General features: G+C 41.3%; 1 protein-coding gene across 11 annotated transcripts in view; it reads right to left on the minus strand.

Annotated features, from left to right (window-relative positions):
• pxna (paxillin a) overlaps positions 1-14,229 on the minus strand; it is a 163,293-nt gene that overhangs the window by 3,352 nt on the left and 145,712 nt on the right. For 5 of the 11 annotated variants that reach the window (XM_078226892.1, XM_078226891.1, XM_078226888.1 and 2 more), the window contains 5 exons: positions 12,402-12,545; positions 7,346-7,522; positions 5,934-6,107; positions 4,298-4,379; positions 3,030-3,178 (listed from right to left, as the gene is read on the minus strand). In XM_078226892.1, coding sequence (XP_078083018.1) covers positions 3,030-3,178; positions 4,298-4,379; positions 5,934-6,107; positions 7,346-7,522; positions 12,402-12,545 — 726 coding nt within the window. The remainder of the gene's footprint in view (positions 1-3,029; positions 3,179-4,297; positions 4,380-5,933; positions 6,108-7,345; positions 7,523-12,401; positions 12,546-14,229) is intronic. The other 6 variants (XM_078226889.1, XM_078226886.1, XM_078226890.1 and 3 more) reach the window with 2 other exon arrangements.

Raw genomic sequence — 14,229 nt, forward strand, 5'->3', positions numbered from 1 at the left:
CCAAGGTTGAAGAGTAAAGTTAGTGGAGGATATGGTGGAGTTTGGAATGCTATGGAGGTAGCTGGAATGAGGAAATAAAAAGATCAGATTGTTTTTGTGGGTGATGCCAGACATAAGAGAAACAAGAGAAATACCAGAGGGTGATGCCGATATTTTAATTCATCAAAGAAGCAGACAGCACATAGAATCATAGATTCCTTACAGGGAAGGAGGAGGACATTTGGTCCATCGAGTCTGCACCGACTCTCTGACAGAGCATCTTACCCAGACCCTATCCCTGTAACTCCACATATTTACCCAGCTACTTCCCCCTAACCTACATATCTTGAGACACTAAGGGGAATTTAGCATGGCCAATCTACCTAGTCCATACATTTTTAGACTGTGGGAGGAAACCCATGCAGACACAGGGAGAATGTGCAAACTCCACACAGACAGTGACCCAAGCCGGGAATAGAACCTGGGTCCCTGGTGCTGTGAGGCAGCAGTGCTAACCACTGTGTTACATAAAAGTACATGAATAGAAAGCAATCAGCTGATTTGTGACTTTGCCCCACCTTAAGTCCTCTCACGGACATCCTTTGATTTCTAAAGTCATGGAAGTCTAAAATAGTAGAGTCAAGTCAAGGAGACAAAACTATAGCTAAAACATAGGTTTTAATAAGAATAATAAATTAAAGAAACAAACTTCCTATTGTAGTCCACAGCAAGGTTTTGAAGATTGAGGCTGGGTAAGGGCAGTGAATATGGAGGTTAATTTTATTCAGGCAGTGAAGGCTACACACACATCAGAAACCAATAAGAAGACTTAACAAGGCAGTTTTTCACTAAGTTGTTAGTTATTGGTGGAATTGAGAGTACATCCTGTCAACTAAGAGATATTTTAAACAATTTATTCTTCCTTAAGTTTATTTATTCGTGCCATAAGTAGGCCTACATTAACACTGTAATTAAGTTAGTTTTGAACAGGATCTAGGTGAGGGGCTGGAGGAATATTTTACTTTCAAAGTATTTTTCTTATTCTTAAAGGGGGACATTTACCTTTAATAACTTATGTGAAATGATAATGAAATAAATAAAATTGAAGAATTTCTGATATGTGGGGATCACGAGCATCACCACAAGACTGATCCTAGATCCTCAGGGACATTAATTGAACTGCTCCTCACTGATCCTCCAAACGGCAGTCGTTTCAATTGAAACAGGACTTTGGAAGCTATATAAAAATGCAATTTCCTTTTAGTGATCACTATTTGCAGTGCCCATGCAGATATTTGCTCACTTGCTCAAACAATGACGAGACACAGTGCAGGAAAGAGATCGAGAATCTGGTGAACTGGTGCAACGACAATAATCTTTCCCTCAGTTTCAACAAAACGAAGGAAGCAGTCAACTACTTCAGGAAGCATAGTGGAGGGCATGCCCCTGTCTACATCAATGGGGACGAAGTAGAAATTGTTGAGAGCCAATGGGGACGAGGTAGAAATGGTTGAGAGCTTCAAGTTTTTTGGTGTCTTGATCACCAACAACCTGTCGTGGTACCTCCACGCGCACGCTATAGTTAAGAAAGCCCACCAACACCTCTACTTTCTCAGGAGACTAAGGAAATTTGGCATGTCCACTATAACTCTCACCAACTTCTACAGATGCACCATAGAAAGCATTTTTTCCTGTTGTACCACAGCTTGGTATGGCTCCTGCTCTGTCCAAGATCGCAAGAGACTACAAAGGGTCATGAACGAAGCCCAATCCATCACTCAAACCCATCCACAGGCTCTCATCCACTGACGCTGTCTACACTTCCCGCTGCCTCGGAAAAGCAGCCAGCATAACCAAAGACTCCATGGACATACTCTCTTCCACCTTCTTCCATCAGGAAAAAAATACAAAAGTCTGAGGTCATGTACCAAATGACTCAAAAACAGCTTCTTCCCTGCTGCCATCAGACTTTTGAATGGACCTACCTCGCATTAAGTTGATCTTTCTCTACACCCTAGTTATGACTGTAACACTACATTCTGCACTCTCTCCTTTCCTTCCCTATGTACGGTATGCTTTGTCTGTATAGCGTGCAAGAAACAATATTTGTTTACTGTATATTAATACGTGACAATAATAAATCAAATCAAACTTGCCAAATCCCATTTATATTAGATAGATTTCCTATCATGTACTGATGTTTTGTGCTGCAATCTCCCACTGATTGCAGCAGATGAAACATTGCTGTTATGGTTGGTGCTTTGAACAATAAATATCTTGTTAATCAGTTGTCCTATCATCCTGATTAGTGATTTAATTATTTTAATCCTTCTCTGGTTTCATTTACTTATGGGCAAAAAGCAGCAGTCAGAATGAAGCACTATCCAACACCTAACTGTACATTAAAGAGCTGACCATTGCATTAACAGTGTTATTTCAACATCCTACATCAATTACAATATAAAGTAGCAACTAGCATTAATCAGCCTCATTCAGCTACTGCCCACAATTACACTTTAACTGGATTCTGTTGTAGTTCAAATCTTGACATGTCCTTAAGTTATTTGCCAGATCCAATAGAACTCGGTGCCTTAATGGTGTGCCAGTAACATTAATTGTAAAATTATACTTATTTTCCATTTATGTTTTTATTTAACATGATGCACTATATTGTATTTCATTCAAAAGTAAAACATCTAATGTACAACATCCATTCATGAGAGATCCCACAGCCCACCACCCAGCTTCAACCTTTCACGTCAGCACTGGGCTCCTCAACTGTTCCCGCACTGGCCAAGACCTTTGTGCAGCAAAATGATACAAATGGGGCCTTGCAGGGAACCCAAACTGCAGCTGTAGTGTACCCCAATCAATGTCACATCACTGAAGACTGCCCCTTGACAAAATTCAGCAGAGAGCTCCATTTAGCCGCTGCGGAAGCTGGTGCCTGGCATGGTGATTACTGCATGACCAAAGAACAACCCAAACATAATTTCAAGAATGAAGAATAGATTTTGTGCGATACATTCAGAATCTTTGCCTTTTCTTACCCGGCAGACAAAGCACTCTGGGTGCCATAGTGAATTTAGGGCTGAAATGTAGTTTTCCAGAATAGCCCGTGCACAGCCACCGCATTTCGGGGCAAACATATCAAAGTAATCTTTACGACAATAGGCCTTCCCATCTTTTTCATGGAATCCTGCAAATGAACAACAGGGGATGTCAAAGTAAAAGGATTTGAGATAATTCACATTATAACCCAGTAAAAACTTGAGCGATATTGCCACTGTTCTTGAAGTAAAACAAATTAAGCCCACAATGTAAAAGGTTTTACATATTGCAGGTAGGTGTCTTATTAAAATGAGTTGTAGTGAGCAACGACTAATGGAAAAAGCCTGTTCAAAGCTCCCAAACCTAAGTGCAGTGTTGTGAAAATATGATACAAAAATAGTGTTCTGGTGCAGCTCCAGTAGATAAATATCACTAGTTAATACCAAAAGAAGTGACTTAAACTTAAGGATAATGCCACTACCACTCCCCAAGGTAAGTGTAACATTCTATGATTATTTGATTCCATTGTATGGGCAAATTCTGCAGCGGTAACAGCATTCATGTATAGCAGTATCATATCCTTCCTCCATCATCAGCATCCTCAAGATTTTGATGGCTTACAAAATCAGTTTCCAATGCTCTGATTGAACAATCAACTTCCGTGGTCTATCTATATAGTAGTTTATAGCAAAATCCATGCACATGTGCTTCCAGATGTTCAGCACAATAATCAACCTCAACATCAATCAAAAATCCCAAATCAAGGCAACACTTGATGATATGCCTGGATTTACTTTGAAAACTCATAATTGACTAGACTAAATGTCACACCATGGAATAAAACATTGCCGTTTCATAGAGAAAATTGCATAGAATATCTTACAAGCATTTGGTTGACATTGTGCCAATGGACTCAAATAGAAGCTCACAAAATACAGGCTTACTACATTTCCTTGCATTTCCATGGCGCAGAAGCTTGAATTTCCAAAAAGCAACTGGGTCAGATAGCCAGCATTTTCTTCAGATCTGCTGTCAGTATAAAGGTTAAATGTGACTAGTAACCCTGTCCCCATTTCCAATTTGGTGAAACATAGCCTGTTGTGTGGCCTGGCCAACACACGGCATGGTCGGCAGTGAAATAATGTAAGCTTAAGACTGATTCTAGAATACATGGTATGCTAGCAATTACATTGTACAATGCTAACACACAGAATCTGGAATGGCCAAACTACATGAGACAGAAAGCATACTAGAGACAGCACTGTACCATCTGGTCCAAAGAAGGCTCCACACTGGGCACAGAAGAAGTGTTCAGGATGCCAAGTTTTATCCAGTGCTGTCACTACTTTCTGTAATGTAGAAAACAGAGAAGGCATTAGTATGGCAAAGCAAAATGCATCCACCTCATTCTTTATACTATTTAGCTGAACATAAGTGGACCAGATAAAGGTCCACTGCACTGCCCTCATTCCTCACAACAAGTAAAACCAAGGCTCCAACGTACTGTCACCCTTCTAACAGCTAGGTCTGACACTACTTCATGCTACACTCAAAAGCAGGGATGTACTTCTGAGGCTTTATAAAGCACTGGTTAGGCCCCATTTGGAGTACTGTGAGCAATTTTGGGCCCCACACCTCAGGAAGGACATACTGGCACTGGAGCGGGTCCAGCGGAGATTCACACGGATGATCCCAGGAATGGTAGGCCTGACATACGATGAACGTCTGAGGATCGTGGGATTATATTCATTGGAGTTTAGGAGGTTGAGGGGAGATCTGATAGAAACTTACAAGATAATGAACGGCTTAGATAGGATGGACGTAGGGAAGTTGTTTCCATTAACAGGGGAGACTAGGACGCGGGGGCACAGCCTTAGAATAAAAGGGAGTCACTTTAGAACAGAGATGAGGAGAAATTTCTTCAGCCAGAGAGTGGTGGGTCTGTGGAATTCATTGCCACAGAGGGCTGTGGAGGCCGAGACGTTGAGCGTCTTCAAGACAGAAATTGATAAATTCTTGATTTCTCGAGGAATTAAGGGCTATGGGGAGAGAGCGGGTAAATGGAGTTGAAATCAACCATGATTGAATGGTGGAGTGGACTCGATGGGCCGAATGGCCTTACTTCCGCTCCTATGTCTTATGGTCTTATGGTCTTATGGTCTTAAGTAAATCCATTTGTAGAAGCAAACCAATTTAACTTTAGTACAGTAAAGTCCCGTTATTCGTGACTTCCTCTTTAGTGAATTCACTTAAACCATGTAAAAGTCTTTATAGACTAGATTGTCCACTGCCGACACACATGTTCACTTATCCATGGTTCGAAAAATAATAGAAGCCAACTTTAGCAAATGCTGGATTATAAAACCTAAATGAAGTTAGGAAAGTGTGTCCATGACATATTTCTTTTAGTAGAAAATTGGCACTGCATGTGTGTCGCCGGCCTTGTTGCTTCCATTTAATTTCTGATCACAGTTCACCTCCACTCTCAAGTACAATACTGTAAGTGTGACAGATCTTATAATTTTCTTGTTTTTATTTTAACTATTTGTCCAGTAAATTTATCTTTAAATTAATGAAAAACATAGTTTTTATTGCCTTTATGAATGTCAAATTTGGCTGCAACCTATCTAATTGATTCTCACCGTAGAGTATGTTTGCTGTTCACCATTTTGCCATTCGTAAGGTTTTGCGGGAATGTAACCCTTGCGAACGGCAGGACTTCACTGTATTCCTCTCTCACAGGAATGCTATTCCCAGAGAATACAGGAATGGCTGCTAGCTCCAAGTGCACTGTATTTGTTCATATTCGTCACTTGCAGATGAAGTACCCAGTAATTAATCCTCACTTTTCAACCCCATCACAAGAGTAACCATTTCATTTTGAATAAATTTGAGATACTTACATCCAGAATGGGTCCATTGCAGTAGTAACAGCGGGGGGAGAATAGGTTGTGATAGTCTTTCTCACAGTATGGCTGACCATCTCGTTCAAAGAAATTCCGAGAACCAATCTCCTCTTGGCAATGGATACAAACAAAGTGCTCTGGGTGCCAGGTACGACCCATCGCAGTGACAACCTGACAGAAAATAAACACATTTTTAAAATGCTTCACAAATGTAGAAGGTAGCAAATAATCCTACCTGCTCAATCACATCTAGGTAATATCCTTTTATAATTATATAACAAGCGAGTTTATTAATCAAGTTTGCACAACTCTTGACATACTTATGTGGTCTTTATTTGTCCAGATGCTGCACTTCTGGAGGGGGTAATAATGCATGTTTTTGGAGTGCAATATAGTTCCCTCTGGTGAAAGGAAAACCTCAACATGTTGGGACAGCACGGTGACACAGTATTTAGCACTGCTGCCTCACAGCGCCAGGGACTGGGGTTCAATCCTGGCCTCAGGTCACTGTCTGCTGGAGTTTGCACATTGTCCCCATATCTGTGTGGGTTTCCTCCGGGTGCTCTGGTTTCCTCTCACAGTCCAAAGATGTGTGGGTTAGGTTGATTGGTTATGCTAAATTGATATGAGAGGATTATCAGGGTAAATATTTGGGGTTACGGGAATAGGGCCTGGGTGGGATTGTGGTCAGTGCAGACTCGATGGGCCAAATGGCCTCCTTCTACACTGTTGGGATTTTATGATAATAACCTGATCTATCTCTTTATACATGCTGATTGACTTGTATATTTCCAGAATCTTGTATTATTATCAAACAATTGTGTTAAATAGGCTGTCATGGGTACACATTAAACATGATAGCACACACAGCAGCAGTATTTCATTCCCCTGCCTCATTAAAAGGTGTTTCACTGCAGAGATCAGATACAAGTTTGAGCAGCATGCTACTAACAGCAGCAAGAATGGACTCAAACTGCAAGCCTACTCAGTACCAGAGATTGTTTCTATTGAATTTTGCAAACTGCTGGGACATTTCAAATCATAGAAATAGAAATCATAGAAACCCTACAGCACAGAAAGAGGCCATTTGGCCCATCAAGTCTGCACCGACCACAATCCCACCCAGGCCCTACCCCCATATCCCTACATATTTTACCCGCTAATCCCTCTAATCTACGCATCCCAGGACACTAAGGGGCAATTTTTAGCATGGCCAATCAACCTAACCCGCACATCTTTGGACTGTGGGAGGAAACCGGAGCACCCGGAGAAAACCCACGCAGACACGAGGAGAATGTGCAAACTCCACACAGACAGTGACCCAAGCCGGGAATCGAACCCAGGTCCCTGGAGCTGTGAAGCAGCAGTGCTAACCACTGTGCTACCCATACTGAGAGAGTTCTTCTCACCTGTCCAGCAATAGGCTTCTTGCATGCAGCACACACTCCTTTTGCAACAGTCGCAACCCCCAGCTTATTCAGCCCAACATGCAGTTCATCCAGCATGTTGTCCAGTTGGCTTCCAGCTTTTTGAGGACCTGCGACAGTGGAGGAGCCACCATGCTTTCCTTTAGACCCTGACATCATCTGTGAACAGAAGGAGGGAGGAAAAAAATGATCATGTTAAATATTCAATGGGTTACAGCACTGTTATCCTGTTGAGTAATAGTTGATTTTGAGGTGTGTTAATTCACTGATGTAGTTTTAACCATTTTTTTGTCCATCTTTAGATATAACAGTTATTCTCCAAAAGGCGGCCTAGGTCACAAACCATACTTAACGTAACTTCTCTTTTGGTGAAATCTTCTAGTTAGAACCTACCTAACTCACATAGGGGTGATCTTTAGTTCTTTTGACAAGAATAGCACTTACACCTTTATGACATGCATGGCGAATAATAGACTTGCAAATATTTGCCTGTTTATTTTGTTATTAGACACTATGGGCGGGTTTTAATGCAGCCTGCTGTGGCATGGACCATGAGGGGTAGGCTCACTTAATCAGTGGCCAGCAGCAAACAAAAAACTTCCCCAATTAAGTTGAAGTGGCTAATGGCGGGTTCCTGATCACAGATGGTGGAATGACTATTAGGTGAGAGGCACTGTCTCCCACCTGGCCTTGCTTCCAATGTGTGAGTCCTCTTTCCCCCCCCCAGCAGCTGCCACTGTTCCCACTGGCGGTGATGGCAATGAGGTGCTGCTGGCCTCTGATTGGTCAGCAGCTCTGTGGGCAGGACTTCATCTGCTGACGATTCGAATCCCATATAAGGCTTAACAGTAGCCATTCAAGAACTTGAAGAGCACTTAGTACCATCTGGCCTTTCTGGGGGTTCCACTTAGTTCACTAAGAGGTGGGTAAGACCCCTGCTGGGCTGACTAAATTCAGCTCTATATTTGACATGGCAAGATAGTTAAAAGGTTTATTCCTGTGGTTAACATACGCAAACAGGAATTATGTCTCTTATTGCAAGATTTATGCGATACCTCCACACATGACAAAATTATGCACAAGGGATATTTAACCTTGTTAACTGCCTTTGTAGGTCCATAAAGCACGCAGTCAGATGCTAAATAGAGGACTGCTGGACTATACTGTTTTGATCAATAAACACTATCAATAAGTACTGACTGCTAATTAAAACCTTCTTGAGTTAGCATGAATCAAAGCTAAATTTTCTTGACTGGTGGATCTGAATTTTACTGACCAACCTGCAGCCATAATTAATCAGTGATGGGCCTGTATCTTTTGGTGCATGGGGTGGGGAAGGACAATTTGATAAGCGTTTTGTATTACATTCTTACTTTACACGAAACAAAGTCTACAATTTTGAAAATATTAAAACACGTTTTGGATAGCAGAATTTTTCACTGTTAAAAGAAATCGGTTAACATGATTAAAATGAAGTTATAAAGAGTTACAGATTAAAAATTCAGAATGTAGAGAGGGCTAGATTAGTTATCTACAGAATTGTCAGAAAATTCAGCACCAAAAACTGTTGGAATATGTGAGCAGACCTGTTTGCTGCACCTGGGTAAAATTGATCGCTTGGGCATATCAAAACAGCAAATGCAGATGGCAAGGAGAATGCAACTGTCAGATTTCCACCAATTTTACATTTGGAAGCTAGATTGTGTGCTCTTCTTTCCTGCCTAATTTCTCTACATTTCCTGCATCCAGGTCATCCAGTAGGCCCAGAGACAGGGACAGGAAAACATGCCCCATTATGTCCTGAATGCTGGTGAAAATAAGCAATTCATACTAACAGAATAGGATGCAAGGCCTAGTTTCTTCTCTTGCCTGTCTTGGGCAACATTTTAAGATGCTGCCTCTGTGATATTAGATCCTCTGCAGATTTCTTTTGTCGTTTCCTCATATTTCTGATAGAGCTCACATCTGCAAAACTGCATTTCTACAGCAGATGTCAGAGAGCCATGAACCACATACCAACAAGTGCTGGAAATATAACCAAAGTGAAATCCGGCAAAGAAAAACATTGTACCAAAGGCTGTAACAAATTTGATAAGACATATGAAGGGAAGGACATGAGGGCTCCAATTTAAAAAAATAATCTTATAGGGTCAAGTGATCATCATTAACCTTATTGCGTGGATGTTAGGACATATTGAGTGAATGAAGAATTGCACATCTTATCATTAGCAGCAGAGAAGTATCTGTATCATTCATTAAGTCAGACAACATAATTTCACTGGAAATAAAATATCAAATTACTAAAGTAAGTCATTGGTACAGTTATTTTACTGTAGTGGCATTCTGAAACCATTTATGGCTCTTGGTCGACCTCCTCCTGCTGCTATGACCCCCTCCTGCTCTATGTACCACAATTTGACCATGCAGGGATTTAGTGCAGTTCTTGCTTTCCAGCAAAAAATTTGTATTAAGAAGCAGGGTTATCCTAGTTTCCACTATGCAGTTAAAATAGCTCTAATAAAACAGAATGATCTAATCAGAGAAAACATAGAAAAGGAGGTCATATAACACGCTGGCAATTTTATTTATTTTTCTTTCCATTGCTGGGTTTTCCCAGAGTATCTTTCCAAACTTATCTGATTTCAGATAAGATTTTTTAGGAAGTCACAGATTCATCATTGCACTTTGCAGCATTCTGATGAGTTATCCTCAAGAAAGATATCGGTTGGGATTGTGGTTCTTGATTAAAAGGGTGGCACGGAGCAATGGTGCCTCACAGCGCCAGAGACCTGGGTTTAACTCCTGGCTTGTCTCACTGTCTGCGTGGAGTCTGCACGTTCTCCCCATGTCTGTGCGTGGTTCCTCCGGGTGCTTCGTTTTCCTCCCACAGTCCAAGAGACGTGCTGGTTAGGTGCATTGGCTATGTTAAATTCGCCACATCCTCCTGTGTTCCTTTGTTTTGTTTGCCCTCCCAAAATGCCTCTCTGGATTGAATTCCATTTGCAACTGTTCTGCCCACTCAACCAAATCATTGATATCATTCTGAAGTCGACAGCTATCCTCTTCACTGTAAACTACACGGCCAATTTTTGTGCAATTTGCAAATTTCCCAATCATGCCTCCCACAATTAAGTGCAAATCATAAATATATACAACAATGGCAGGGACCCAACTGTGAGCCCTATGGAATACTACTGGAAACCACTTTCCGTCCACGGTGGCACAGTGGTTAGCACTGCTGCCTCATAGTGCCAGAGACCTTGGTTTGATTCCCGGCGTGGGTCATTGTCTGTGCGGAGTCGGCACTTTTTCGTCGTGTCTGCGTGGGTTTCCTCCGGGTGCTCCGGTTTCTTCCCAAATTCCAAAAGACATGCTGGTTAAGTGCATTGGCCATGCTAAATTCTCCCTCAGTGCACCCGAACAGACGCCGGAGTGTAGCGACAAGGGGATTTTCACAGTAACTTCATTGCAGTATTAATGTAAGCCTACTTGTGACACTAATAAATAAACTTGAAACCTTAACTTTAATATCTCATAACATTTTGTTACTGGATATCTAACATTTTTTAAATGTTTATCACAGCAAACAACAGCAAACTCTAAAGGATGACTCAGCTTTCTGTGCTGGATTAATTGTTTTCTGACATAATGCAACCATGATGTAACACAAGCATTCAAATAATCCAACTACAATCAAACCAAAGTAAGACCCCTAATGAGGAGGCTCCATGGTAAAGTAACTGAAGAGCTTGACTACCATTTATTCAACTGACATCCATATAGCTAATCCATAAGACATAGGAGCAGAATTAGGCCACTCAGCCCATTGAGTCTGCTCCGCCATTCAATCATGGCTGATATTTTTCTCACCCCAATTCTCCTGCCTTTTCCCCATAACCACTGACCCCCCCTTATTAATCAAGAACCTATCTATCTCTGTCTTAAAGACGCTCAATGACCTGGCCTCCACAGCCTTCTGCGGCAAAGAGTTCCACAGATTCACTACTCTCTCGCTGAAGAATTCCTCCTCATCTCTGTTTCAAAGGATCGTCCCTTTAGCCTGAGGTTGTGCCCTCTGGTTTTAGTTTTTCCTACTAGTGGAAACATCCTCTCCATGTCCTCTCTATCCATGCCTCGCAGTATCCTGCAAGTTTCAATAAGATTCCCCCTTCATCCTTCTAAACTCCAATGAGTACAGACCCAGAGTCCTCAACCGTTCCTCATAAGACAAGCTCTTCATTCCAGGGATCATTTTTGTGAACCTCCTCTGGACCCTTTCCAAGGCCAGCACATCATTCCTTAGATATGGGACCCAAAACTGCTCACAATACTCCAAATGGGGTCCGACCAGAGCCTTATACAGCCTCAGAATACATCCCTGCTCTTGTATTTTAGCCCTCTCGACATGAATGCTAACATTGCATTTGCCTTCCTAACTGCCGACTGAACCTGCACATTAACCTTAAGAAATCTTGAACAATGACTCCAAGTCCCTTTGTGTTTCTGATTTCCTAAGCATTTTCCAATTTAGAAAATAGTCTATGCCTCCATTCCGCCGTCCAAAGTGCATAACCTCACATTTTTCCACATTGTATTCCATCTGCCACTTCTTTGCCCACTCTCTAACCTGTCCAAGTCCCTCTACAGCTCCCTTGCTTCCTCAATACTACCTGTTCCTCTACATATCTTTGTATCATCTGCAAACTTAGCAACAGTGCCTTCAGTTCCTTTCTCCAATCATTAATGTATATTGTGAAAAGTTGTGGTCCCAGCACTGACCCGAGGCACACCACTAGTCACCGGCTGCCATCCTGAAAAAATCCAGGCTGCTTCTAACATCACATGGCATTAACAAATGAGAACAACTCAAACTGCCTTATTAATACATCACACTAATGCATGTCTCAACACTTGCAACTTGTGGTTGTATCACTGGATGTAACAGCCCTACAGAACAAACTAATGCACTTAAGTTCTGTGGATATTAGTCTGCATTTGCTGTGTCTACTTGAAAAGTCAAGTTCTCTCATATACACACGTTTACATTTGGTTTTTGTTGCCGTCCACACAATGAGGGAGGGGCTGGGCGCGGGGGAAGGGCAACTGGATCTACCAGTTCCAAAGGATCTCCTTTACGTAATGGGGAACACAGCATGGTGGTAGCACGGCCTGGATTGACTGGCTAGAAATGGATCAACAGGAAACAGAAATGTAAGAGGACAGAATGAAAGAAGCTAAAACAAACTGTGAAAAAGGGAACAGAATCATATTCAAACATGCAAAACACATTGAAGGTGCCAGCAGTACATCTGCCACACAAGGAAATTTTATAGTATGACCCAGTCAAACTCCAAACTGGCTGAATGAGACTCAGTTTATTAACCTAGTCTGCTAGACTATTCAATAAAGGTAATTAGTGCTGGAAAATGTTACTCATTGCTCCAAAGACAGCTTTTAGCATTTCTTGGTGTAGGTTTGACACAATGCCACTTTAAGTGACAGCGTTCTACCCTATTATTTTTTTCCCCCCAAAAAAATGCATTTTCACATCACTACAACGAAAGGAGCTGCCCAAAAATACCTAACTGTTTCACTTCAATTTTGGGTTGGATTTCAATTCAACTGATAAATTGAAAGTAATATGTCGTTTTCTTAATTTCTTCAATAATTCAGAAACAAGATATGGACACAAAACCCAATTTGAAAGTCCATCTTTATGTATCGGGTGATACATAGGCCAGTATTTTACGGCCTCGCTCGGGTGAGGCTCATAAAATCCCACCCGAGGCCAATGGAGAATTCCGTTCTGTGAGCCCAATTTTCGACAGTGAAGTGAAATGTTCTTTGGTTAATCAGTTACGTCATTGGCAGCTATGGAGCAAGCAATGTGCAATACTGTCGGCTGCATGGTGGTGGGAAACCTGGAAGGAGGAAAATAGCTTCCCCTGGAACTGAGCAATTTCAGCTTCTCAGAACTGAGACAAGAGCATGGATTTGGAGACTGGACCATGCTATGGACAGTCTCTGTTCAATACTTGCCTGAAAATCTGTTCACAATGAGCAAAATATAAAGCAGCCACTTTCATCAGTAACATGACTGGATTCAATAATGTAGCCACACAACATATCAATCAAAATGCAGTCACATCTCCACATTGTTAAAGTCATCTTCAAAAATCTCGGTTTGCTGTTTAGCCCCAAGCACTTCTCCCTAAATAATATCTAAGCTTTTTTAAAGCTTAGTGGCTCTTCTCGCACCTTGGGTAGTAAGAAAAGGATCACATTTCTTTCTCCCACCCAAACTCTCTCATCTCACTTTTCTCTACTTTATCAATATTAGTAGAAATCTCTTTTGTTCCCTCAAAGTTTCAAATTCACTGTCTTACATAGTGTTGTTTCTTCTCAACATCAAAACTATGTAGCGATCATGACACACTGCATAGTCTGCCAATTTTTCCCAGTACCTCAAAAGTATTTACATTCTTGTGTTCTGGATTGCAACCCTTTTTCCTACATTTTTCCGGACTTTAAACTCATTTGATTTAACCCAGTCAATATTTTTAGCTCATTTTCTTTTTTAATATTTTCAAGAATTGCTGCTGCCCAGCACAAATGGCCTTGACTTCAACACTAAAAAAACCTAACTGTTTCACTTCAATTTTGGGTTGGATTTCAATTCAACTGATAAATTGAAAGTAATATGTCGTTTTCTTAATTTCTTCAATGCTTCAGAAACAAGATATGGACACAAAACCCAATTTGAAAGTCCATCTTTATGTATCGGGTGATACATAGGCCGATATTTTTCGGCCTCGCTTGGGCGAGGCTCATAAAATCCCACCTGAGGCCAACGGAGAATTCCGTTC

This window comes from Mustelus asterias, chromosome 13, assembly GCF_964213995.1.
Source record: "Mustelus asterias chromosome 13, sMusAst1.hap1.1, whole genome shotgun sequence".
Classification (NCBI taxonomy): Eukaryota; Metazoa; Chordata; class Chondrichthyes; order Carcharhiniformes; family Triakidae; genus Mustelus; species Mustelus asterias.